The 26,662-nt window shown below is 33.2% G+C and overlaps 1 protein-coding gene across 3 annotated transcripts in view; it reads right to left on the reverse strand.

Moving 5' to 3' along the window:
• The window catches only part of CSMD3 (CUB and Sushi multiple domains 3), a 641,503-nt gene continuing 618,514 nt past the window's right edge, over positions 3,674–26,662 (reverse strand). For all 3 annotated transcript variants that reach the window (XM_021388208.1, XM_021388207.1, XM_021388206.1), the window contains 8 exons: positions 19,794–19,905; positions 18,494–18,673; positions 15,484–15,549; positions 13,774–13,932; positions 9,435–9,547; positions 8,049–8,136; positions 6,411–6,546; positions 3,674–5,067 (listed from right to left, as the gene is read on the reverse strand). In XM_021388208.1, coding sequence (XP_021243883.1) covers positions 4,908–5,067; positions 6,411–6,546; positions 8,049–8,136; positions 9,435–9,547; positions 13,774–13,932; positions 15,484–15,549; positions 18,494–18,673; positions 19,794–19,905 — 1,014 coding nt within the window. In that variant the 3' untranslated portion in view covers positions 3,674–4,907. The remainder of the gene's footprint in view (positions 5,068–6,410; positions 6,547–8,048; positions 8,137–9,434; positions 9,548–13,773; positions 13,933–15,483; positions 15,550–18,493; positions 18,674–19,793; positions 19,906–26,662) is intronic.

The raw sequence follows: 26,662 nt of genomic DNA on the forward strand, positions 1-26,662 counted from the left end.
ATAGTTTAATATTTATTATAATTCATAAAGAATATATACTATATAGTGTTTTTACAGACTTCGGGATCTTCTGGGTGGACTCTGCCCTGGTTTCTCCTGCTCTGCCACAAGTAAGACACAAAGCAAATTAACTCTATTCCAGCTGAAACCAGTACAGACAATTAATTCAGACTTCCAAAGCCTACAGACATTCAGCTGAGACCATAAGCACAGATCGCATACTTAAGAATGACTGAGGCATCTGCCTTAACTGGTTCTGCAGCTATCAAATATTAGCTTTCTTAATTGCTTTTGTCAACTTGACTTAAATGGAGATAAGGGCCCATGGCTGTCATGGGGAAAGTTGCCTCTTCTCCTGAATTTTTCCTTTGCTATATAGTCCCTTCTTTAAGAAGCAATTGACTGTTCATCTTTTCTTATTAACGTGAAGGCAAATATTTTTTTTCATTTACAGCAAGGTTCTGTATTCCATGCCAAAAAATTAATTTTGCTTTTCACTGAAGTCATTAATTTTACACCATCTCTTTGTTTAGAATCACAGACACAACTGGCATTGTGCAGCTCGCCTTTTTTAGATACGGTTAGAGACATTCTCTATCATGTTTCATACTTTCAGCATTCAGAGAGGACACTAAAAGGTGGAAAACTCAACTATGTTATTTTACTTGGTCAGTCTTAAATCTAATATATCTTCATAATATCGCTTCATCTTTGGCAATGTATAGGCAATGAAAAAATAGCAACAGTAAGTGCAATGAGAACTTTTTAAAATTTTCTCTTTGCTAGTCACTCTATGGTTAATTATTTTCATTCTACATAAAAACTGTGCAATTTTCATGACCTTATTTAGAATATCTGGTATGTTCTACATGATTCCTTAATTCTACATGGAAGATAATTAAATAACTTGACTAGGATGATTTGTCATTTAAAAATATAATTTACAAATAAATGAGAAGTATAAATTAAACACGGCTAAAAACACTTTTACACTTCAATGTTGATTTATGGCTTAAAATGCATTAATTCTAATTTAATAAAACATTTCCAGAAATGCTATCAAAAAGCATGTAAATCATAGTTTTTCGCATGCCATTAAAAAAAAAAAAGAAACTGTTCACATTGATTTCCTTTCACTAATAGTCTATCCTCAAAACTTCTTTATGGATCAAGAAACTTTGCAAATCAAGAAAGTAATAATTTGATACACCTTCTGAGTTACGTCCCCCTTAGAGTAGAATCTACTCTTCATAATTTGAGCAGGTTGTCTTTATTTTTTTATTTCCCAGTTTCTCCTTCTGAATTAAAGCACTTCACTGAATAAACATCTATATCTACTGATCATGGTAAAATACCAAGCATAATGGCTCACAAAGATCACCACTGGAGTTTTAGTGTTCAGATACTGTTAGATCTCCTGTCTTTTAAGTACCAGAAGATAATATAATTAATTTGGTTTTACATAGCATCTTATATTTTAGGCATATAAATTATTATTATACTATCAGTAAACATAATTGGGATCAAAGATCACTTCAGTAAACATTATGTCTATTCTGAGATACGTGGCCATGCAGTTAGAGCACAATATTCTAGACACTTGTTAATGTGGTCTAAGGTCTTAAGATAAACGTGCAGCTTCTCTGATTGAAGTCACTTGTTGGTAAATGTCTGTTTAGTAGCTATTGCACTTTCTATAATTGTTTTCTAGATATACTTCAGACCAACAAGTATTTTGACCTAATCAGATTAATCCTCCTGATTTCGCATGCAGCAAATTAGGGAGCACTGACAGATATTCAATTGATACTTGAATAATTTCTAGGGAATATGTCAGTCAACACTCGATTTTCACAAAATGATGAGCATATTAACCCTCCAAAAGCTAATTTTCAGAACTGCTCGTATACTTATTGCTGGCTGTGCAAATCAGAATACTATGTTGCCATAGTTTCACTACTCAGAGAAGATAAAAATAAAAAATAGGAACACAGATTATCTCTTTAGGCCCCTTCCGACCCCTGCAATTCTGTGATTCTGTGATCTTTGACACTATAAAATCATATTTAAAATTATTTTCCTGAGTTATTTGTACTTGTTTTACTACATAAAGTAACCAAACTATGAATCCTGCACAAGAGATTTATGCCTTACTTAAATACTGCAGTAGTTAGGTAAGACGTGGAACACACAGCTCAATCTATATACTGGAATACAGATCTGCTAGCCTATTTTTACCATGATATCCAAGATCATAAACCCCCTGCATTTCACTAACATTAGAAAAATATGGCAATTATTTCATAATTTTTCATTCTACTGAGTTGAGATATAGTATATACTTCTAATACCTAGAAAATAAAGGCTGTCTTTTAACTAAATCAGCAACTTCAATGACTTGGCTGTCAGGTACTTTATTTCCCATTGACTCTTTAAGAAGCTATTAAACTTGTAGTGAAATAATTAAGATTCTTCCCCTCCAGTTCAGTAAGAGATATCACTGCACTTTGATGCCAGAAAAGATTGTGTACAATACCTATAGGTACCTGTTACCGTGTATATCTTGCACATTTCTGAGAAAGAAAGGTGGCAAAGAACATGCAAAGTAGTCTGTCTACAACTTTAAGAAACTTTAAATTTTTCTTAATTTGTTTTTTCTTTTGAAGTGAATTTTGTTCTGTCCTTTTGCACAGGTAAATTTTTGTTGTTGTTGTAAATCCAAGTGAAACAGGAAATACACTTTAGGAAATAGATACTTACATGTGAGAGTAATCTATGTCTTGCCACTTCACCTAAAATTCACATGACGATTAAGAAAAATTGACTTTAAAAGCTTTTAAGACTCACAAAAAATACCAAATTATTAGTCATCACATCTGAATTTAGTTTAAAGTTGATCTTCCAAAGAAGAAACATGGTTAAAAAAAGCAATTGTCCATTTTTATTTTGTTTACATTGCACTGAAAATTTACATCATACTTTTACAAATCCTTTTTTCATAAAAATATACTTCTTTACAAAAGTGTATGCATTAATATAAGAGGAGTAGCCAGTTGCAGAAGAAACATTTTAAACGATCTCAAATGTATTAACCTTAACGTTAATGAATGAATCATAGTTATTGCAGTCGTTTGAATAAACAAGAATAAATAACAACCAATGGTATAAAATATAAAACAGCATCCTTTTAGTAGAATACAGTTTGACAGAGTTGTATGAATATTCAAAACAAAATGTTGTAAAATGGTTTATAAGAAATTCATCAAACATTATAGAAATCCAAGCAGCAATCCTGGGTACAATGATTTTTGGTAGGCACTCTCTATTACGGTAATAAAAAGTTTAGATTTTCACAGAATTATTAATGTCTGAAAGGGACAATAACAGATAATTCACACTGGCTAACACAGCATTTGTGAGTCATGCTATAAAGGGAAGACAATGACTTACATCAAATAAATTATTGAGTTGCCACTGAATAACTCTTTTATGAAATAACTGTAAAATTAAAAACTGCTTTTCCTTGAAATGGTTCTGGAATGTCTAAAACTTGTATTTGAGAGCTGTAGAGTCTGAATTGTCCCTAAAATTAATGGATTGTTCCTAACAAAATCATGGCTTTATATATATATGTATATATATATAAAATTTTATTTTCATTGCACTATGGTAATATATTCATTTTTAAATCATTAACTGTAAGGATTTGTTTTCATAAAGCATGGAGATAAAATAGATATGAAAACACAGTATTTCCAAATTATAATTGCCTCTTGCCTTGTAGGTTTGAGCCAAAGTTCACAGAAATCTGTCAGGATCTTCCCATCAACTTCAGTGGGTTTTTACCATGCTCTATGCATGCATTCTGACAAAATGCTGAAGGAGTAAATTGATGTGATACAGTCTAATTTAACTAGTATGGATTAAAAACGGACTCTTAACAATTTTGATATATGAATTTGATTCCTAATGTTATTGTTAACTACACTTTTTAACTGGAAACATCATTAAATTATGTTGTGACATGGCAACTATATTAAAATGGTCACTGATTTTTGAATGATCAACAGTAAGGAACATAGTCACATGACAAAGCTTAATTCATCCTAGCTTCTTGATTGGAATTTGTGTCTAATTGTATGATTAACAAAAGTAATATAGAAACAGTTTTCCACTGTTACCATTTGTAGTGTTTTTTTGTGGAAACAAAAAAGGAACTTGACTTGAAACATGAAAAGGAAGGAAGATGTGAAGCACAAAAAGAAATTCATGAAATAAAAAAATGACATTTTTGTTTTGCTTCTGTGATGTGAAAAGAGTAAGTTTTACTTGCTGATTTCTAAATACTACCTCCTGGAGTTAAAAAATTGTTCAGAATGAAAGAAAATACTAAACAGAATGAATAAACGAAAAAAAGAAAAAGGTACAAACTCATTACAAAGATGTAGCTTTGATTGTTAGAAAGATGTCAGTGACCTATTGTCTCCTGTAAGTATAGCTCTTATTTTCTATCTATATCTTTTTTTTTAACCCATTCCCTTTATTATAATTTTTATAAAGCACAGAAGTACTAATAATGGATGCTCCTCCAATATATGCAAATACATTTTATGTTTTAGAATAACCTCCTTTTTTAAAAAAGCAAATAAACTGTGAGTTAGCACTCATGGAGTGCAGCAGATTTTTTTCTGTAAAACTCTCCATGGTAAACATGAAGAAAATTTTTGATCCAGTTTATGAAAAACAAAATCAAAATAACCACAACCCATTGTTGTCTATCATCCTCAGGAAAAGGTGACCAACTATATCCTGAAAAGTGTGCTTTACTTTTTTTTCTAAATCAGTGAACTATGTGTGCACTGTGTTGTGTTTTGATTTTCAAACTTTGAAAACTTATCATTACCACATTATACCATTGTGCAAACAGTGTTCAAATTGGGGTCAAATCGTACCGCTTTCCCTTCCACAGACTTTGCATTTGTGTCATACATGGGGTTTTCAAAAGCAGCTTGTCCATTATTATTTTCATGTACAGAGCATCCTGTATACTGTGTTTTAGGTGCAGTCCTGTTAAAGAAAGACAGAGTATTCATAATTGCAATATTCCATACGGACATGGCATGGTTTAAAAATCTGAACAGAACTTAGCCCCCAGTTTCAATTAAGGTCGATATATATAACATATTACATTTTTTTAATATAACATCTATCCTAAGAACTTGTAATCTACAAGTAATCAAACTGTAAGATATTTATGATTCATTTAAAAATGTGTTCATTTGAAAAGGTAACAACCCAAGAAGAGATACATACTTGTACTTGGATAATCATATAATATGTAGCTGAGAGTACAGTAAAATCTTGTAAACATGAAATAATTCCAGAGCCAGATTACTGAGATTTTCTTTTTTCCCTCTGGATACTCAGCATGTTTACAGAGAATCAATTTATACCTGAAGTACTTTCTTTTTTTAAAAAAATCTCAAATTATCAAAGTTTAATCCCTTGAAAATGTTTCATACAAATATTGTTAAGCAAAATGTATTGTATACCACTGATAAAATATAAAGATAAGTAATTATAGCATACATTTAATAACAAATGTGTAAAATTTACTTGAGCATCTGCATTCCTTCACATTCTTAAGCAGTTCAAAAGCAAATTGTACCACGTGACAATTATGGTACATGTTTTAAACTGATGTCACCCTTTAGTGTATATTACAATGATAATTGACAGGCTAACAGTAAATGACCATTTTCACAATTAGTAGGCAACAAAATGTCTTGTTATTAAAGCAATGAAATTTTCCTTAGTAATCAAATGTTTTATAGGTATAGAAAAAGTCTAGTTAAAACTAAATCCAAAGAATTGGATTGGACTGGATTGGAAATGGTTTCAATAGCATAAACAAAGCTTAGGCTTAGACTAATGAAACTGAGAAGGCTGTGGTGGTTGCATAATATAAGTACATATGAACTAATAATTTTAGATGCAGAAAGAGTTCCATAATATAACCTTTCACTGCCATAATACTTGCATACACTTAAAAGCCAATAAACAGAACAAACATTAAAATAAATTATTCAAATGTTATTCACAATTCTGCCATGTAAAAGAAAAATACAGGTAATCTACTGTAAGTGCATACCAAGTCTATTCCTTATATTGTTTCCCATATGCCAATAATTAATAGCATCTCTGTTATTTAAAGAAGTGTGAATGAAATCACTGCATGGTACAGTAACGCAGTCTCTCAGTCATGCCAGAACTAAATGGAAGTAGGAAGAAATATGCATATTTTGCAAACATTTTGCCATTTTGCTTAACTTTTTATTTACATTAAAAACATTGAGGGCAATACAAACTAAAAAGTAAAGTAATGAAGAAATTCTATATACGTAATTTACCTTTGTTTATAAAGATAAAAGCCAAAACCAGCAAATATGAGGGCAAAGAAAGGCACAAGGATAGCAATCGCCACTGAACTACTATTTGTACCATGTGGTTGATTAGAAGAAATCGAACCTTCAGACATGTTAAGACCTGAAAGGAATAAGAAGAAAAAACAGGCAGCGTAAAATATGGCTGTTAGTCCTGATACCTACTACTCCATAATCTTAAGAATTCAAGTAACATCTTGTAATTGGATCATCATAATTTGTTCATCTGCGTACATACAGTTGTAGGCTGAGACCACTTGGAAAGTAAATGTAGTGTGGAATAACAGATACTAAGTAATAAACACATGCAAAATGTTAGAATAATACATGTACTATAAGATATTAATAATCTTACTATTTAATTATGTATGGTAGTCAAGGTTTTGATGTTATTACTACACATTAATGTACTGTATTACAAAAAGTCAAATGTAGAATAACCCATGTGTTAGATTGATTATATTACTGATTATATTTGCATATATCTGAAAGAATGAATACTGCATGTAACAAAGCAAAAATGATTTACAGAAAAGTCTAAATCACCCAAAGAGGCAAAATGAAAATTCATCATGTTTATTTCATTAGCTGCTGCTATTGATACACAAAGTAAAAAAGTCAGGAAAAATCAGGGAGAGCTGAAGCCACATATGGATGAAAAAATAACAAGATCTGCTGCATGGTTGAGGAATGCATAAATTACTAGGTCATCTACAAAGTCAAAATACAAACTTTGTAATGTGAAGAAGGGAATAGCAATACAGCTTCAAAGTTAGTTTCTAAGCTTTGAACTATATCTTGTAAGAATTGCATACGTTAATATTTTCTGACTTCCTAGGTCTTGCAAGGCAATATCTAGGAATTAACAAAGCAAAGCAAACAAACAGGAGTTCAACAAATTACCAATATGCTAAAATACAGAAAAATTACATGTTGTGAGGAAAATTGGGAACAGTAGAAGTATTTTGTTACAGGGAAATTATTTTTTTGTGTTCCTTTGCATGAAGTAATGAAGTGGCAAACGTATTTAACAAAATCTGTTCAGTGACTGTAAATCTATCCATAACTTGAATGAGGTTGCTGACTGCTTCACTGAGTTGATTACTAACTTCATTAACCACAAGTAGTACGTCTATAGAATTTAAAAATGAGCAAAACATTCTGTTTCGACAAGATAGAAACCGATAAGTAGTCTTCAATATGTTAGAGAAAACAATCTCCAAACTATAAAAAAAAAAAACAACCTCCTGAAAATCAAATGAAGAAGTAAAATTTTCCTAAGAATTTACCAAAACCCCTTTGCCAATGCACTCCTGCATTGTAATTTTTGTTAGCTTTAAAATATTTTGAGGCAGTTGAAGAGAAAGCCCTCTTTTTATATTAATTTTTTTCCCAATGGTGGTATTTCTAATATTTTTAAAGAATTTTCTTATGAAGATACAATGAAAATAAATATCCGAAGTAATGCATTTCACTATGAATTAAAATTGTGAAAAAAGAATAGTTTGCCTTTATGTTAGACATTCATTAATACCTCCTTCCAGCATATTCAAGAATTAAGACAGAATACTGAAGTATGACATAAACTTAGAATTTAATGGGTACCTAATCTTTGAAGTCCAAATTGCCCATAATCTTTACCCTGGATGAATCCTTGAAAAACATACGTAGCTCCATCAGGTTCAGCAGAAACCTGAAAACAAACAAACAAAAAAAAACCCACTCTGAATTAAATGTAGAAAAGCTTGTTGCAAGTTCTAAGTGTCTACTTGGAAAAGAAATATCCTAATAGGCTTCTTTGTTAGCTGTTATTCCCCACTCAATATAAGTTCAAAAGTAACAGAGCTGTTAATGGCACAGCTTAGTCATACTGGTTTACAATGATCTCTACTGTTTTGTATTACCTCAAAATTTTATTTTGTAAAACCAACAAAAATTAAAGTTTCTGGCACTTTAAGATGTCAGTAGTTTTATGTATTGTATATACTTCATAATTATTCGATTTCTTAGGAAGTACATGGCAAAATTTATATAATAGGTAATCCTAAGGAAGCAAGTATTGAGATTTTAATAATCATTTTAAAAGTCAACAGAAAAGATTTTGTATTCTATTTGCAGATAGGTTCTTTGTTATTATGCAGTACTTATCCCAATAACTACGTAGTTATACTGCTTTAGACCAAAATATTCAATATTTAGAATATTGAATAGTATTCCTTATATTGAATTAGTATATTGCTATAAGAACAAAATATGCTAGTATTATGACTTGGGAAAGGGAGGAAAGAGTTGTGATCCTATGAATTACTCCCTTACTAGGGCTAAGTACATTCTAAAATAATATAATTTATTCCAGTTTATAGGTAATTCTTTCCCAGGATAGTTACTGGGTTTAAATTCAAGGCTGTTTCCTTCAAGATTGTCCCTTAAGCTTCCCTTTCTGAAGACACTGTATTCAACAGTGACCTGAAGCTATGTTTTCACTGAAGAAAGGGTGCATTTCTCAGGTGAATGTCTGACTTTGGGATGTAGTAACCTGTTTGAGCTATTCAAGATTAAAGCAAAACAAAACAAACAGGAAAAAAAAACCACACACAATCATTCAAATAATAGCAATAGATAAATAATACATGGTACATAGATAACACACACAACTTTACTGTGTACTTTTTTATATTTAGTTTATATCTAAATTTATTGCTTTTATGATATTTTTACCTCATAAGCAAGTTCATGAAGCCTAAAGTTTGTAAATGCCTATATATACCAAGGGAGTTAAGCCCTTTTACCAGTATATTAATTATGTAAGGATGCCTATTTTTATATTTTTCCTCAAACCAGTCTCCTACAATTTACAATGAATTTTTCATTTCATTTAACGAACCACTATCACTAATAAGATTATATTTGACATATCTCAGTATTTTTGGTACCAGCATGATTTCAAATAAAAAACTTGTTTTCTGTCTTTTGTAGCAGAAATATACTCACAAAACCATCCATAGCCCATTTTTCTTCTTTCAACTGGCTCACAGATGTATGAGATGGTGCTTTAATGAGATATATGTGGAGCATGAGTCGAGCTTCCTGGCTTTTATACACTCCTGTAGAATAGAGTTTTTAAAATTCATATTTGCACTGAGTAACAAAATCATTTCATCATTAAGAAAAAGCATTTAATCTCTTGCCTTAAATATGGAAAACAGGAAGAACAGGTAGCATTTTCAATGACATTTAATTTTAGCAAGATATGTTATTTTGTGATTTATTTTATTATTGCAGAATTTCAATAGCAATTGTTTTTATTTTAGTCTGTAAAGAGGAGAGAAGGGAATTCCTATTTTTATACACAGCTGTTACTTAACAGTTATGGTAACAAGCCTTAGAACAAGCCTTTACAGTATTTTGATTGAAAAATACTGTTCTGAATAAGACAGAGTGTGTTTAAACATAGCATCTTTCAAGATTTGCAATTTAGCAATCCAGTAAAGAAGATGACGTAGGAACGCTCACATCTAAAACTTTTCCATAAGCTTATGCTGAATTTAAAATTTCTAAATTTGTACAGATTTGATAAAAATGGTTTTTCATCAGTCAGTATTTCAACACAATATCTTCCAGACAATGACAAGACTTGTATATGTTTATTTACTTTGTAGGCATAATTACTTGACTCATTTTAATTAATTTAGAAGAAATATTTATAATCAACATAAGATTACTTATTAATGTAATGAAAATAAAATATTATAATAAACTTAGTGAACTAATCTTCCATTAGAAAGATGAAGGTGAATACAAAACATATAGCTGACTTTTTTTTCAAGATTTTTTAATCATTAGTATCAGTTAATGGTTTAGAAACTTGAAGTGTCAGAGAGAAGACCTTTCTAGTACGATCACTTCCTTTCTGTGAAGGCACTGAAATTACTGTTCCATATATAGAAGCTAATGAGAGCTAAAACTTTAGTAGAAAGAAAACTGAAGCCAAAACCATGGAAATCAATCCAACAAACAACCAATTTTCTTTCCACCTCCAAAACTTGCCACCAAGCTGAAACTAAAATTCATTCATTAATTGTACAGAAGTGATGCCATACTCAAATGAATTTGTTATCTACAAGGCACTGAACACACTTACATGAACACTGACTTTTATTCTGCCCCTGCTCCCTCCTATTTCTTTAATGTATATAGATTAACAAATGTGGACAACTTCACACTGTATTTAGTTAATATGTCTTAGCTAAATATTAATTCAATTATATCTCTTTTTATTAATGGAATACTCCAGTAACATAGCAGTCCACTTATTTATATATCCTATTTTTGAATTTGTTGAAATTCTGTCATGTGAACAAGAACTAAAGACAGTGTTGAGATGTAAACTTGCTGACAAGTGGAAGAATACACAACAGGCTGCACTAAACCAGTAGCTACCACAATAGCTGAGTAGAAATAAGGTTTTCTGAACAGGTACTTGGTGATTTTGTAATGCTAAGGTAGAGAAGGAAAAATGCTGACACAAAAAGAAAAAAAAAGCTTAATACTGGACTGTAGTGCTGGAAAGGGAAGGGTGTAGAAAAGTTTTCCAGCTAGAACATAGACTTTTGTATACACTGTCAGAATAAAATGGGAATTTTATTGTGTAAAACTGAATGCAGAGGAGAAAAAATAATTTAAAGGATAGTCACATCTGCCCTATTGGCTGCTACTCTGAGAAGGACAAAATGTTATAAAATGGAAAGAGATGCCCATACACATCACAGCCAAGACATTTATCTTTGTCCTAAGTGTTAACACTTAGTCACTCTAGGCTTTTATTATAGACTATGGCAAGAGGTGGGGATGCCAGATATTAAATTCAGGCTAAGATGAAAATTTCCTACTTCACTTCAGAAGCATCAATATGAGATATGGCAATGAAATTGTTTCTTATTTACCTGCCTAAAATCACAATTTCTCTTTCCTTGCTAAGAATATAGGTGATTGCTGTATAAGAGATATGAGCTAAAAAAAGCAGACTTTCGTGTTAACACTGCACTGAGTTCAGATTAATGTACCTTGAGTTTGCTCTCTTGTTTTCAGGACTTCATTAACATCAAATAGAGTTTAGTCACTTTAGAACTTGGACAGTGTTCATCTAGACAATGCTCAGAACTTAGGAAAAATGAATCATGTGTCATGAATGAATGCACTACATAAATGTACATTTGGAAATACTTGCATGAGGCTGAGGGCTTTCATGTGTGTACATGAGCACAAACATATAAACATATATGTACACTCAAGAAAAAATATAGAGAATTTTTTTCCCACGAGCCAAGGAACCTCTATTCTCTGCAGATTTCCAATGATTGATTCACAAGCATTTCTCACTGAAAAACTGATGTGCTTCTTCAAAGCGGCAACCTGTTTTCCAGTGTACAAAATAATGTTTTATCTGATGCAAATCAATAAGGAAGCTGAACCTTTCTGTTCTCTTAATTCCTACAATAGCATTGCTGTTTTCACTCACACTAATATGATCAAATGAATGTGCCCATTTTCCAACTTGTGACAGACATGTATACTATAATCACATCAACTATAGGTGTCAAAATAAAAAGAAGTAAAAAAAAAAAGTGAGAATATAAAACAAGGAATGCTGCAGTGGGAACAGGACTACTATCATTTTGGATAACCACATGTTGAGCTTAAATCAATTCCTTTGCATTTGGATGTTTCACATCCATCCCTGCTTCCCTGACCCTAAGATATTCTTTCGATAACTCAGTTTTTTACATGTAAGATAGGTAGAAAAACAATATCATTTACCTTGTAAAGTGTGCAATGCCTATATGTAGAGTGCAAAGGGATATTTTTCATAATTATGTTTGTGTCCAACTGAGAAAATACGTTATTTAAGATGAGTATTTTTGAGTGAAAAAAAAACAACACTGTTTTAAGGTTTACAAATCTCAATAATGTGAAACACTGTATCTGCTAATACCCTTATGGAAATTACATGGTAGAGAATAAACAGACGTTCCACAGCAGATTAAATTTGCATAGACAGTCAAGATAAACATGGTTAAAAGCAGAAAATACTTTATGAAACAGTCTATCTATGGCCTCTCAAGAGGGATTCTCAAAGGACACCTACAAAATACTTTCATCAGACAAACCCTGTGATAAAAATTCATTGCTTTAGATCATAGAAATTGAGAACTAAACAGATACATGGCTTTTCTGTCCCATTACATTCTTCCCATAGACAACCCCTGACAGAAGCACATGTGCTGAACTTCCTCCTTTACCAACACGTTAATGGTCTATTGCAGTTTTCCTTGCTGACACCTCTGGAACATGAGAGTGAGAAAAGGGTCATGAATGATGAATAAGATTAAAACCAGCAGGTCCAGCCTACACATAACTGCAATTTAGCTTCTTTAGTCCCTTGAAAAGAGGGTCTCAGATAGATGGTATGGTTTCAGGAAACTGATTTTTGAGTGACAACACTGATTTAAGATTTTTCTTTTATGTTTATCCACATCCCTGTGCTATAGCCTGCTATTTCTGTGACATGTCAAGTCTGTTGCCTGTGTGGATGATGTCTCAATCAAGAAATTAAAAGAGTTTGAAAAACAAACAAATAAAAACAACTCATAAACTCAAATAGTTATACAGTCTCCTTGTTTGCCTTCTCATCAAGACATACCTGTAGTTTCTGCTGATGTTTTACAGCACAGAGAATTGTGCATATTGCTGTGCCAGCACAACCACAGCAACAGTGCCCTGCACAGCAGGACAGCAGAATGCCATAAGCCAGTATTGCAATCAAGACCTTCTGCAGAAACCACAGCGTGAAGGTTAGCAAATTTTTTCAGCTATCTTAGCTAGTCTAACATAAACTGTCATCTCTCCTTGTTCTCTATGTTCTTTAAGTATGTATTTTAGGTCAACATATTGCTAATTAATAGGCTGATAGAGGAAAAACCTGCCATTGAAGAGTTAATAAAATGTCAGGGATAGTAATCTAAGTACACAAAAATATTTAAGGAAAAAGAATGAGAATTAGGAAAAAAACTATTCTTTCACTTCTCATTTCCCATTAAATATAAATATAATAAAATACTGGGAAAACTGAAGAAGAAAAATGTGGAATAATCTCTTCCTTTGAAAGGGAACTGAATCAGTACAAAAATTTCTTTGATAAGCAAAGACAGTTTTGACCAGATATTAAAAATTAAAAATGTGTGTTATGAATTAAGTTACAGAGAACTGATGCATATAGAGCAAACAAACAAAGAAAAAACACAAACTGAAATTAGTTTTTCTTATCCCATACCTGAAAGCAGCAATTCCATATTGCTGTTTGTAAGTGTTGCATTTACTCTTCCTGAAGTTGCATTGAAACTGGTGACTGTCAAAGTCATGGGCTGTTTCTTGCTTTTGTAGTTGTAAGATCCTTTCCATATATAATTTTGGGCAAATACATCATCAGGAACTATACAGACATCAAACATGTTTCAATACATATTGCAATATTTAGTGCATATGAAGTCAAACATCCAAGAAAAATCTTAAAAATACAAGCATTTTATCTATTCTCTCCTCTTAGAATCACAGAATCATAGATGGTTTGGGTTGAAACAGTTCTTTAAATATCATCTAATTCAACCTTCCTGCCATGTGCAGGGGCACCTCCCACTAGATCAGGTTGTCCAAAGCTCCATCTAACCTAGCCTTGAACATTTCCAGGGATGGGGTATCCAAAGTTTATTGGAGCAACTGTTCCAGTGCCTCACCATGCTGTGAAGATTTTCTTCCTTATACCTAACTTAAACCCATCCTTTTTTAATTTAAAATCATTACTCCTTGTCCTCCACATTCTGATAGAGTTCCTCCCAATCTTTCCTGTATTTTCCCTTTAAATACTGGAAGTCTGCTGTAAGATCACCTGAGAGCCTTCTCTTCATTAGGGTGAATAATATCAATATTATCGGTTTGTCTTCATAGAAGAGGTGTTCCAACACTCTTATCATCATCATGGCCCTCTTCTGGACCTGTTATTTCTACAGGTCCATGTCTTTCTAATGCTGGTTATCCCAGAGCTGAATACAGTGCTCTAGGGGTTCTCAATACAGCAGAGGGAGAGAATCACTTCCCTCAACCTTCTAGCTACGCTTCTTTTGATGCAGTCCAGGATATGGTTGGCTTTCTGGGCTGCAAGTGTGCATTGCCAAATCATGTTAAGTTGTTTATCCACCAGTATCCTCAAGTCTGTTAAGCTTAATCTTTATATGTAACGCATTAAAGCCCAGCATAAACATTTATGAAAGTAATATATTTGCACAGAAAACCCAACCAGAGCTGTACTTTTATTTGCTTCTTTCCTCAAACATGAACATGTCAAATATGAAAATGAAATCAACTCCACAAAATCTAATTTAGTGTCTGTAATCAAAAGATCAGATTCCCCTCACTGCAGAATCTTATATGCCAGCACAGACAGGCAGGGACATATAGTTACAATTAAATTTTGCAGAAATTGACATCTATTTAGGTACTAAAATCTTTATAAACATAAGATAACTTATTTGTTATGTAGTCATATTTTATTTAATAAAAAAATATATAAGAAGCTTTGTCTTGTCTTCAAATGCTTAAAAAAGGAGATCATAGACTGCAGGAAGAATAAATGCATTAGATTTATAGACTTAAATTTAAATTTTGTCATTATTCAGTTGTTTAATTATTAAGTAATGCAACAGTATTGTTCAAAAGAAGCATGTTACCTGTCCAGTGTAACAGATATATGCAAATCTTTAAAACCTTAACATGAGATACCATTTAAACAATGAAACTGATGCCTTGGGATGACTTTACCATAGCTTCTAAAGGCAGTATATAAAATTTAGCCCTAAAACAAATCAACAGTATTTAAAATCAGCACTTTTACATTATTTGAATTCACTCATACTGAATTTAAAGCTTTGTGTTTGTGTGTGCATTAGCATCTCCTGTCATATAAGCATACAAGAATACAAGTATTTACCACTTAGTTTGGGACTTGGTGTTCCCAAGGCTGGTCTGGGATCCTTCACCAATATTTTGGAACCAGCTGTTAGAAAAGAATGAATTACAGACAAATTCTGAGTGAAACAGTTACTCAAAAACTAGGAAAAGTCATTTCTATGCTACACTTTACTTGTTACAAAGGATATAAGATGATGTTTCAAATTCCAAACACAAATGAGATTTCAGTCTTCAGACTTACTATCATGGGAGCACATGCCCACTGATTTCTTCTGTTGCCACATTTACTTAAGTTATCAGGATGCTACAAAGTCATTTGTAATGTTTTTGCTTCATAGTCCATACTTCAGAAGTCATTCTTGGACTAGGCATCAAATATGTGAGATGTCATCTAAGGCAAGCTGAATGATTTAAATCTTATATATAATATACATATACTATGTGTGTATGCATTTATATATATATATCCATATATGTAGATGAACACACACAGGTATCCACATAAGATAGCACTGTGGATGCTGCTTTGACTGGAAGCAATGCAACATCAAACTGAAAAGATTCATAACAAGTGCATTTTATATCATGTTCCTCTCCAGGACTTAATTGTCTTCAACACTGCTGAGAGAAACATCTTTTGTTCAGGACTGAAAAAACAAAGATAAATGCTTAATCTCTTAAAAATGGAGAAAATCACTATTTCTTTAAAGAACAACATCAGAAAGAAAGAAACAAATTAAGTTATCCACAAATGCTCAGACAATTTGAACACTAGAAGTTAGAGACCTGAATTCCAGCTCTTTACTGCCTAAAGCAGAAAGTCTTCCACCACTGAAGCTGGAGAAGTGCCACTTCCTCTAAGTGAAGCTATTTTATTTTGCAGAAAATAATTTGGATTCACTTGGCTATAAAGAAGGCACAAAGTTCTGCCTCCTAATGTAGGATACTCATGTTGCACTAGGCTCCATTCCTTGCTCCAGTGGTTATTTAAATATTTTGGATCTTGTCTTGGAACACAATCCTTGCCCTCTGATCAATACTACAGCAGGAAGCACTGAGAATATTTTTCCTGAGAATGTTAAGAATAACTTTTATTACAGTAGTCTACCTCTTGTTATGTAGATTAAAACTGGCAAACAGCAAGGACAGGGGGGCTGAATTAAACCTAAACTTCTGATGACCTGCTGATTGTTGTTAAGACTGATTGATAAATCTCTAACTTCCGGTCTGTTTTGAAAGTAACTTGCCAAACTTCACTGAACATGGCTGATTTGGAGGATGTGTTTGAGCATTCTCTGTTTTTTGATAGCATCAAACACAGGTTAGAAATGGCTGGATCATAGTTTCCAAAAGGCTTTAGTATAAACAGCTTTGAGTTAATCAGCCTCATCAAGGTGGGTTTATTTCTAGTAAAGTTCAGAACTGACATTTTAAATACAAGACCAAAACTAAAACATGTTATCTATGGGATTAAAGTTTCTAGGTCTAGACATTTACTGAGTGGGACTTCAAATACTGCAGTTTTGTGTTTAAAAGTAGAAATCCTGCTTAAATTCCCCTAAATATTCTTTTTTAGGTCTGAACTGAACCCTAAGTCTTTCATTCCTTTTCCAAGTTATTTTTGTAAAGTTCACCATCACATGTGAACATTTGTCTTCTCTCTTCTGTAGGAGAGATGTTTCATCCATCTATGCAATAGGTAAGACAGGAAATATTTAGGAGACATTTTACTTTATCTCATTAGAGTTAATACTTTACAATTTGTTGCTTTTTTTTTTTTTAATCACTGCTAAAGGGCAAGAAACAAGATAAGTGATCCTGAAAATTTTGCATTCCTGCAACATTTCCTCAAGACATTGCATAACAATTATATGACAAGGTAGATACACTAATAGTTATCACTGAAAACTTAAAAAACATTTTTTTGTTCTCAAAAAGATTTTTCAAATTAGATAGACAGTTAATATTACTTGTTTCAGTATCATCAGCAGAAAATTCATGGATCAAAATAAAATGCGTGACTCACATTTGGCCTGCCATAACATTTCCTGAGCACTAATGAAGTCATGGGCTTCTTGGCAGCTTGCTTCCTAACACTTTCCCAAAGCTCTGCTCTGTTTTCCCCCAGCACTTGCCTGGCATATTGCACCAGGACACCTGTTTTTCAGTAATACAAAATATTCACTTCCTGTGAAGTGAATTCCCCTTCCAAGTAGCAGTATTTGGTTATACAGCCTCTGTATGTCTCTCTAGAAGCCCTGGGGAAAACCACATGTGAAACATTAGGTGTCAGTAACCAGTTATTTAACTATTCAGGAAGTGGAATTTCAAACAGTTGCTGTACTTGTGGATTTCTTATTGCACATAAAAAAAAAAACAAAACACCATTCTCATCATAATTTTACCATGAGAATTTTCATGCCACGCCATATGAAAATACATAGGAAAAAAAAAAACAAGCTACACCTAAACAAAATAGAATTTTGGAAAACCAAAGTAATAGATTTGTTTTCTTTGTGAGTAGTATATTGTTGCTTTTATTTGACTATAAGATAATAGACCTTACGTTTTCATTCCATGTAATAATTAAGACCTCTACTTAAACATTAGGAAGCATCTTTCTCTAATCTTACAACAATCTTAGCTGTTCTGTAGCTGACGCAGTCTTCTACAATAAATCTACCCTTGTCTAGGCTTAATACGCATGTGCAAAAACACTGAGGTTCTTATTCCACTGAGCCTATCAGAATGTAGCCCACACCTGACTCAATCAGGAGTTTAAACACAGGTGTCAACCTGGCCCCCAGAATTTCATCTGCAATTCACACCTCTGAGCATGCAAATGAAACATAAGCAGGTGACAGCATTTGTTCCCATTAAACACAACCATCAAAGGCTTAGAGTTATCCTTTTAGATATTCACCCTCCTAGTTCTTCTTACCATTCTACCTCATCTTATTAGATGGCAAGTAAACAATATTGCTGAAATGTGATAGATGACAGTTGGAGCAGGAAACAGAAGAGGTTACCTTCACAAACTGGAACTTTCCCAGTCCACGTGCCATCAGATCTGCAGGCTCTATGCTCTGATCCTCCTGCCAGGAAGAAGCCTGGCTGACAAGTGTAAATCAACGTATAGCCAAGTGAGGGAAGATCCATTCCTGCAACATTCACATGAGATGGTGTTTCTGGCTGTTTACAGCTGTGAGCTACAAAGAAAAGATCAAATATTCTTCAGTCAAAACAGTGAAAAAATAACCTATGCTCATTCTGACAGGTAACCAATAAGGAAAAAAGCTTCAATAAAAATAAATATGAATATATTTTTCTTAATTAAGTTATTGTATAGACTATAAACAATTGTACTGAGGCTACAAATAAATACATTCTTGAAAATGGCCCTTTTGCCACCAAGGGACCAAGAACCAATATAAATGCATCCTTGCACATTTAAAATTGTTTGTTTGCATATGTGAACACAAAAAACACACATCTTACCATATTAAAAAGCAATACTGGTTATATGATTTAAGATACCTGTATAGCATTGAATAAATGGGTCATCTTGGAAAACGCTGTGTAAGTCATTGTAGTAATTGTAGTTGAGGCAAGTTTTCAATATCAGGGACAAAAATTAATTACTAATCTTAATCTCACAAAAACTGTTTTACATCCTTAACAGTGAGTGTCTGAGAGATTTGTGTTATCTCAAAACAGTATACCTCCATACCTCCAGAGTATGAGCAGAGCCACTGATTTGTTGTTTGTTTAGGGGGAACATTAGCACCAAATGGAACACTAATGCTGCTTTCTTCTGTGGATATGCTCAACATATCTGGTAGTAAACTGGTAGTGCAAACTCTTTGCCTCATCAGATTGTAACTATCTACTCCAGTACAAGATAGGTTGATACAGGGGGTTTCCTTCGTGGACTGTTCTCATTACCTCCACTTCCTGACTCTTTGCACATTCCTCATTGGAAGGGATGCACTCTCTTAGACAAGAACATATTTTCAGTATCTCTCTAGTCAACTGAAGGGCTCTCTCTTCTTTGAAATGGATCAGATTTAACATCACCCAGTACACTGATACTGTGACTATTTTTCTTTGCTTTACAAATCTTATCAGGCTATTGTAGAAAAATTTATTTACTCAAAAAATTTCATTTCTCATTTCTACCTACTGTAAAATATTAAATATAGGTTAATATATATAAGAATATGCTAACTTTATAGAAAAATTTCAGTAACTAAGTAGCCAAGATTGAAAGGAATTAAAGAATAATTTTAGCATTAATAGAAATACTTATTCCATCTATCAATTACTTACGTATACATTCTGGCTGAATTCCACTCCATGTTAGATCAGGAAGGCAAGTTCTTGTTGTTGATCCATGGAGAAGATGTCCTTTCTTACACTGGAATTGAACAACATTTCCCACCTGTTGAAAAGTAAAAAAGCACAGTTATATTGTTATGAGGAAATATATATTTTTTTTCAGAAAAAACATGACAAAATACTCCTTCATATAATAAATGCTTGATAAATTATGACACTCTTTCTGTAGGAAATAAATTTAATTCACATAGCATTTTGATATGAGATAAACATTGCTTCATTTTCATTAGAATTATTCTTCCCACAACATGAAATCTTCTGTGGAATAGAATCAAATTCTTGTACCCTGTGGTCTCTCTCCTTACTGTGTCTTCCCAGCTCTGGACTTCCTCTACCACATAAAAGAGCCAGCTAGGAAATCTTGCAGCAAACTAGGGAAGCCACAGAGCAATAATAGGTAATAGGCTGTGCTGAACCTTTGTGGAATGGTGTACGTATCCAGAAGTTATGAGAAATATTTCACTAGAACACACAAAGGCTGATCAACAATGCTATCTCATGCTTCAGAAAATATAACATCCCTACAACACTTTCATTTTCCTTTTTTTTTATCAGAAGAGATAAAAAAGAATCTATACAATAGAAACCAGAATACAAGTACAATATAATTTATGATAACAATTCATCTGACATTAGTTTTCAATGGTTATCATGGGTGTGTGTTGCAGAAATTAGAACTTTTTTAGTTACCGACAGTTTTGGCACAGTATGTCCAGTCAGTGACATTAATGAAAATGCAAATAATTCTCAGTTTCTATCAAAAGCAGGGAAATTAAATTATAATGATATAATTTAAGAGTATGTTATTACCTTATTACATACTGTGGATGGTGGACTCAAATATTAAGGTGCAAAGATCACATATACCATTCTGTAATGACCAGTATTACTACATTTATCCATTCATGATTAAACAAGATGTTGAAAAGTATGTACTGTATGTAACTATTTATTTATTTATTTACAATTTTTTTAAAATGTGAAATATTTTATTCAAATTGATGCTGAAATGCAAAATATTGACTCTTTCACAACAGTTTAAACCTGGAAAGCAGCGTTTGAAACTTTATAGTATTATTCCATTTGAGGTCAAGCTTCTCATCAGAATGAAATTTATTAATAATCCATGAACTATAGATAGCAGCTCTTCAAGACAGTATGTGATTTAAAACGTATCTCCCCCCCTGGCCCCCTCCTTACAGTGCTTACTGGACTATGTAATTAACTTTAACAGATCTTGTAGAAAATACACTAAATCACTTTCATGATTAAGAATGTAGTGGGAAAATACTAACAGTTTAAGAAGTTACACCGAATAGAAGTACCCTAAATTATTTGTTTATTTTAGTTAAAACAACCACTATTGACATATTACTTTGGAACAAGTATTAGTCTTAATGAAAAATTCGTTTTAGTAATCTAACAAAGCAATCTCCATTTGCAATTACACAATTAATATCTTCTCTATTTAATCTTTATCTATCAAGGAAAAGAATATTTTGACATGGTGTTTTAAATCAGAACCCTTTAATCATTACTCACACCAAAATAAATAAACTAAAATTTACACCATGACTGTTAAATGTAGTTGCTTAATATGAATAGCAACCTCATTTTCTTTGAACTGTATGCTTTCAAATTTGACTCTGTGATTTTCCTGAGTATAAAGTATTTGAGAAAAAAAAGCAGCTTAATTGTTTTGTGAAATGGAGTAGGTAGACATTATGGAAGTCAATGGAAAAAGATTTAACTGCCCATACCCAGATACTTAATTCCAACCTGTAACTAAGTTAGAGATTCAAACTCTGGTAGTCAATTGCAGCTCCAGAAATAGCCACTCTTTAATTCTGGCCTTAACTCTGAAGAGAAACTACATCATTTATTTTTGGTTAATATCTTATACGCTGTAGTCCTTTAAAAAAAAAAAATTCTTTTGAGAACTAAATAATTCTCAGGGTGTTACAGTAACAGTTCTCAGTTCTCCACAGATGATCTCTATGACATATGAGGAGCAATTGAGGTCACTGGGAGACTGAGGGTTGAATTTATTGTGATCTACAGTTTACTCATGAGGGATGCAGAGAGGGAGATGTTGATTTCTTTTCCCTGGTGAAAAGTGATTGTATCTGAGGGAATGGCATGAACCTACATCCTGGCAGGCTCATACTGAATATTAGGAAAAGTTTTTTCACTGAGAGGATCTTTGGGCACTGGAACTGGCTCCACAGGGAAGTGATCATGTCACCAAGCCCACTGGAGTTCAAGAAGTGGTTGGATGATGTTCTCAGATATATGGTTTAATGATTATTTAATTGTGTATGGAGCTAGGAGTTAGCCTTGATGATCCTTGTGTGTCCCTTCCAATTCAGCATATTCTATGGCTCTAACTACCAACAAAGTGGAAAGGCTGGTTTGCTAGCATTCTCTATTTTCTAAAAATAATAATAATAAAATACTTGGTATTACAGTCATCTGTGACAATAGTACCTTTTCTATCTAAAACAGTAACTACTCACTAAACCTTTTTCCTTATTTCCCCTTTCTGTTTTAAATAAAGCAACAACAACAAAACAAACAAGCAAACAAACCATGCAAACGGATTTTAACTGTATTATCCTTTATCAGAGAAATATCACCTTTATATGTAGGTCTCCAAAGTAGCACCAAAACTACAACAGTTGACCAAGTGATGAAGGTGTTTTTAGAAGTGCTGCCAAGCTATTCAAGATTAGGTTAATGAATAAATAAATGAATGAATCTCCCTGCTCCTAAAATAAAATAATAATAATAAAACAATTATAATAATAGAAAAAAGGTACAAGTAATTGTTTTCCAAAGCAGATCTATTTTCTGTGGTCTGTTTTGCAATACTGTCATACTAGAGGCACCAGGTGGCACTATAATACAGTATTACATGAAATCTCAGTGCTGAGACATTCTATATTGCTCAGTGCTTTATACAACTTGAACAGAAGAATAGCTGGAGAAACAGTCTACATGTCTTTATCCGCTATAGTCTCTGACTTTAGTGAGGAACTACTCTATGTATAACAGTGTTTGCACCCCGTCCTGGGTGGGAGGAAGACACCTTACATACTGTTTGATTGTTTCTGTTCCACAGCTGGTTTTTTTCAATAATATTTGCTATGGTTTGGATATTCAAATAACCAGCATCAGTAAATTTTTTTAAGAACCAAAAGACAATATATTTGACATTTCCTAACACAAGAGAAATAACAATGAGAAAAGTAAATTCATCTATACATATAAAACTGCAACTACTTATTAATAGGATAGCAGTCTAGATATATTTTGAACAAAAAAAAATTATAATTACATAAAATAGTAATACATAATGATTTCCTTATTCTTACATGATATACAAGCATAGAATTTATTTCTAATTGTCATAAATTACTTTAGTTTCAGCTTTTCTTGGTCTTCAGTTTACCAAAGAACATGCAGATATTCCAAGAAGCTTCTCTGTTCCCAGCAATTCATGTCAGAGGACTGAGAAGCTAAGGGAATTGTCTTAGTTTCAGCTATAATGGAATTCTTTTCTGCAGAGTGTCTAGTATGATGCTGTGTTTTGGTTCTAGGAGAAAACCAATGTTGATAACACAACAATGTTTATAGTTGCTGCTAAGCAGTGCTGTGCAGAGCCAAGGCCATTCTCAGTGAAGGGCCCAAGATGCTGAGAGGGAACAGAACCAAGACAGCTGACTTCAACTGGCCAAAGGGATATTCCATACCATATGAAATCATGTGGAAGGAGTTTTGAAGGAAGTGAGAGTTCATCTCGCTTTCTTCTGCTCACAAGGGGGCTAGCTGGGCAATGTCAGGGAGTGGTGAGCAATTGGTTGTGCACTTGTTATATATGTTCGTATATATAAATAGTTATGACTATTACCCTTTTGTCTATCTCAACCTATGTGTTCTCCTTTGCTTTTCTCATTTCTCTCCCCCATCCCACTGGAAAGGGAGTGAGTGAGTGAATGATTGTGTGGTGCTGAGCCACCTGATGGATTAAACCACAACAGGAATGTATGTCCTATCTCTTCAGTAACTTTTAAAATCATGTTTAAATGAACAAAATCATACCTCATTAAATCTTTGCTATATCTATAATCTGGTAGCCCAGTTATACAGTATTACTGTAATCACTAATGTAATAATTACTGTGCAGAGGCTTGACAGGCTTCCTTTCTCTGAGCTTGTCTTGATCTGTTTGGAGCCTTTTTTGTTTATTTTGATTTATCTGTAACATCAATTTTTCTTCTGATCATGTAGTTGTGACTAATTTGCATCCATTCCTTTTTGTACAGTACAATCACAATTTTATATCCACAGTAGTAACAAGTAGCTATCATGCAGAATGAAATATGAACCACTAATGAGACACTGCATAGAGAAATACAGGCATGAGACTGGTATGATAGATTTGAGAAACAGTAACACAGGTTGCTTTGAAGAAGACTGCAGGTGTGAGTGTGAAAAGAGATGGGACTCAGATGGTACTGGGGAACCTATAACTGTGAACAACTCAACCATGATCACTTAAAGAAATGATGTCCTGTACAGAGTCAGCTTTCAGGGGTAACAAAGAACAATTACCTAACATAAATGAAGTGGACCATTATAGAGTAGATTTCAGTATTCGTGGAGTTGCAGAATGCTTGGTGTAAAAATGTGCTAGAAACATAAATATCCCCATGTGAATGGAGAATGCAAAAAAGATCAAAAAGAAAAAAAAAATCAAAATCATATTTCTCTTAGAGAAGGATTTCACAGTGAAACAGACACTAACACCTGCAACCAACAAAAGACTGAAGCCATAGAGCTCAGGAAGCAGGGAAGTATAAAGATCCAGGAACACCTGAAGTACCACTCAAATGTGAGGTGGCAATATTTGTGCTTTTATTAGTGTAGACTCTGGGAAGTCAAGTTTTGATACTCCTTTCAGTCAAGTCAGGAATTGTGTCATATATGCCTGAGTTTTCAGTGCAAGCAATAGCATAGGAAAACAGATCATCAAGACGGGGGAGAAACTACTCTAACGAAAAACAGCACTGTGGAAATTCATGACTTACCATTAGTATTGTGAAAAATAAATAACAGTCTGTGATACAGTGTTGTAGAAGAGGAGGTTTGGACAGTTGTTAGCACTAACATAGGACTCCACATTTGAAGATCTGAATTCTGCCATCAGCTTAAAGCCTTATTTTTCATTTTGATGAGACAAAACTTAACCATTAAGTCACTTAAGTGGCCTTACTAGTATTAGTTTAAATGTGAAGCATTTAAGAGAGTTTTTTTTCCCACCCCTTTCTCTTACAAAAACAAAACAGACAAATAAAAAATCTGAAATGAGAAAAAAAACAACTCTGGGTTAGAGTCAGAAAACCATCCTATATATTCAGTGGTAACAATTCCTTGTTACAGATTTGCCAACTGCAAACCAATTTGCTTAATTCTGAGAAACTCTTTTGATCTATTATTGAAAATGAGAGAGAACTAAAGAGAAAAGAATCAGTCACAAGGAAATCAAAGCCATCTCAACTTCAGTATTTTATAATTATTCTTTAACTTTCTGCTGTGGATAGAAGAAACAAAAGTCATTATATTATTATTATTCCATTCATAAAGTTAATTGTAGCATATTATAAATTAAATTATGTTTGTTGCTTAAATGAGTCATAATATTATTGAATACACAGTAATGTAATATTTCTTTCCGGAAACTACAGACAATAACTCATCTAGAACTGAATATTTTCACTGACATTTCAACACAGTAAAGAGCTGAACTCTGCTTCATGTGTGAGAATGCTACTCCTCCACTGTTCTGTGTTAACAAAGCAGTCATATTTAGAGTAGCCAAAAATCCCACTCAGACATTTAGTTCATATTTAAAACAAAAATTCATTACATCGGAGCTTGAGGATATACTGCTGACTAGAGAAGGAGACTATAGCTCATACATTTTACAAAATAATTGTCATAAAACTAAATTTGCTGATTTGCTCCATTAATCTACAAGTCACTAACCTTACAACTATGGGATCAAGGTTGTAAATCCTGCCAGCAACTATACTTCTTTTAGGAATTATTTATCAGTTGACATTTTGCTGGATATTTTGACAGTTCATTGCTAGCTGTGAGTGATGCTTTCATACACAGCCACAACTACATCTCAAATGAGAAAGGCCCCATTAGCTTCTTCAGCGATAAAATGCTCATTAATATGCCAGAGAAACTGGGACAATAAAATTGTAGAAAATGGTCATTACAGTGATTCATTTCTTAAACAGCTAAATAAAGAGTTGCAGTCTAGCATAACATATGAGGGCTGCTGCAAAAGCAATGCCTCCTATTTTATAATGTTGGCCCATGACAGCAGAGGCAGATGTTGGTGGTATGACAGTAAAGGCTGAGCCTTCCCACCAATATTCCATTGCATTTTGTTGCTGTGCGACAGATGGCAGCAGAGGGGCACTCTGACAAAATGGTGTCTGACATGGAAATGCATATGAAGCAAAGGTGAGTCACTGAAATCCTTCATGTGGAAAAAAAAGACACCCGCTGATATTCATTGATACCTGCTGAGCTTACATGGAGTCCAAAGAGTGGCTGTGAGCACAGTGAGGTGATGGGTGGTGCATTTCAGCAGTGGTGAGTGGGTCACCTCTGCTGGTACAGATTCTTACTAGCATGGCATGCAGGCTCTTACTCATCACTGTTGAAAATGCATTGCTAATGGTGGTGACTGTTGAAAGAACTGTTGTAGCTGAGAATTTGCT

This window comes from Numida meleagris, chromosome 2, assembly GCF_002078875.1.
Source record: "Numida meleagris isolate 19003 breed g44 Domestic line chromosome 2, NumMel1.0, whole genome shotgun sequence".
NCBI lineage: Eukaryota > Metazoa > Chordata > Aves > Galliformes > Numididae > Numida > Numida meleagris.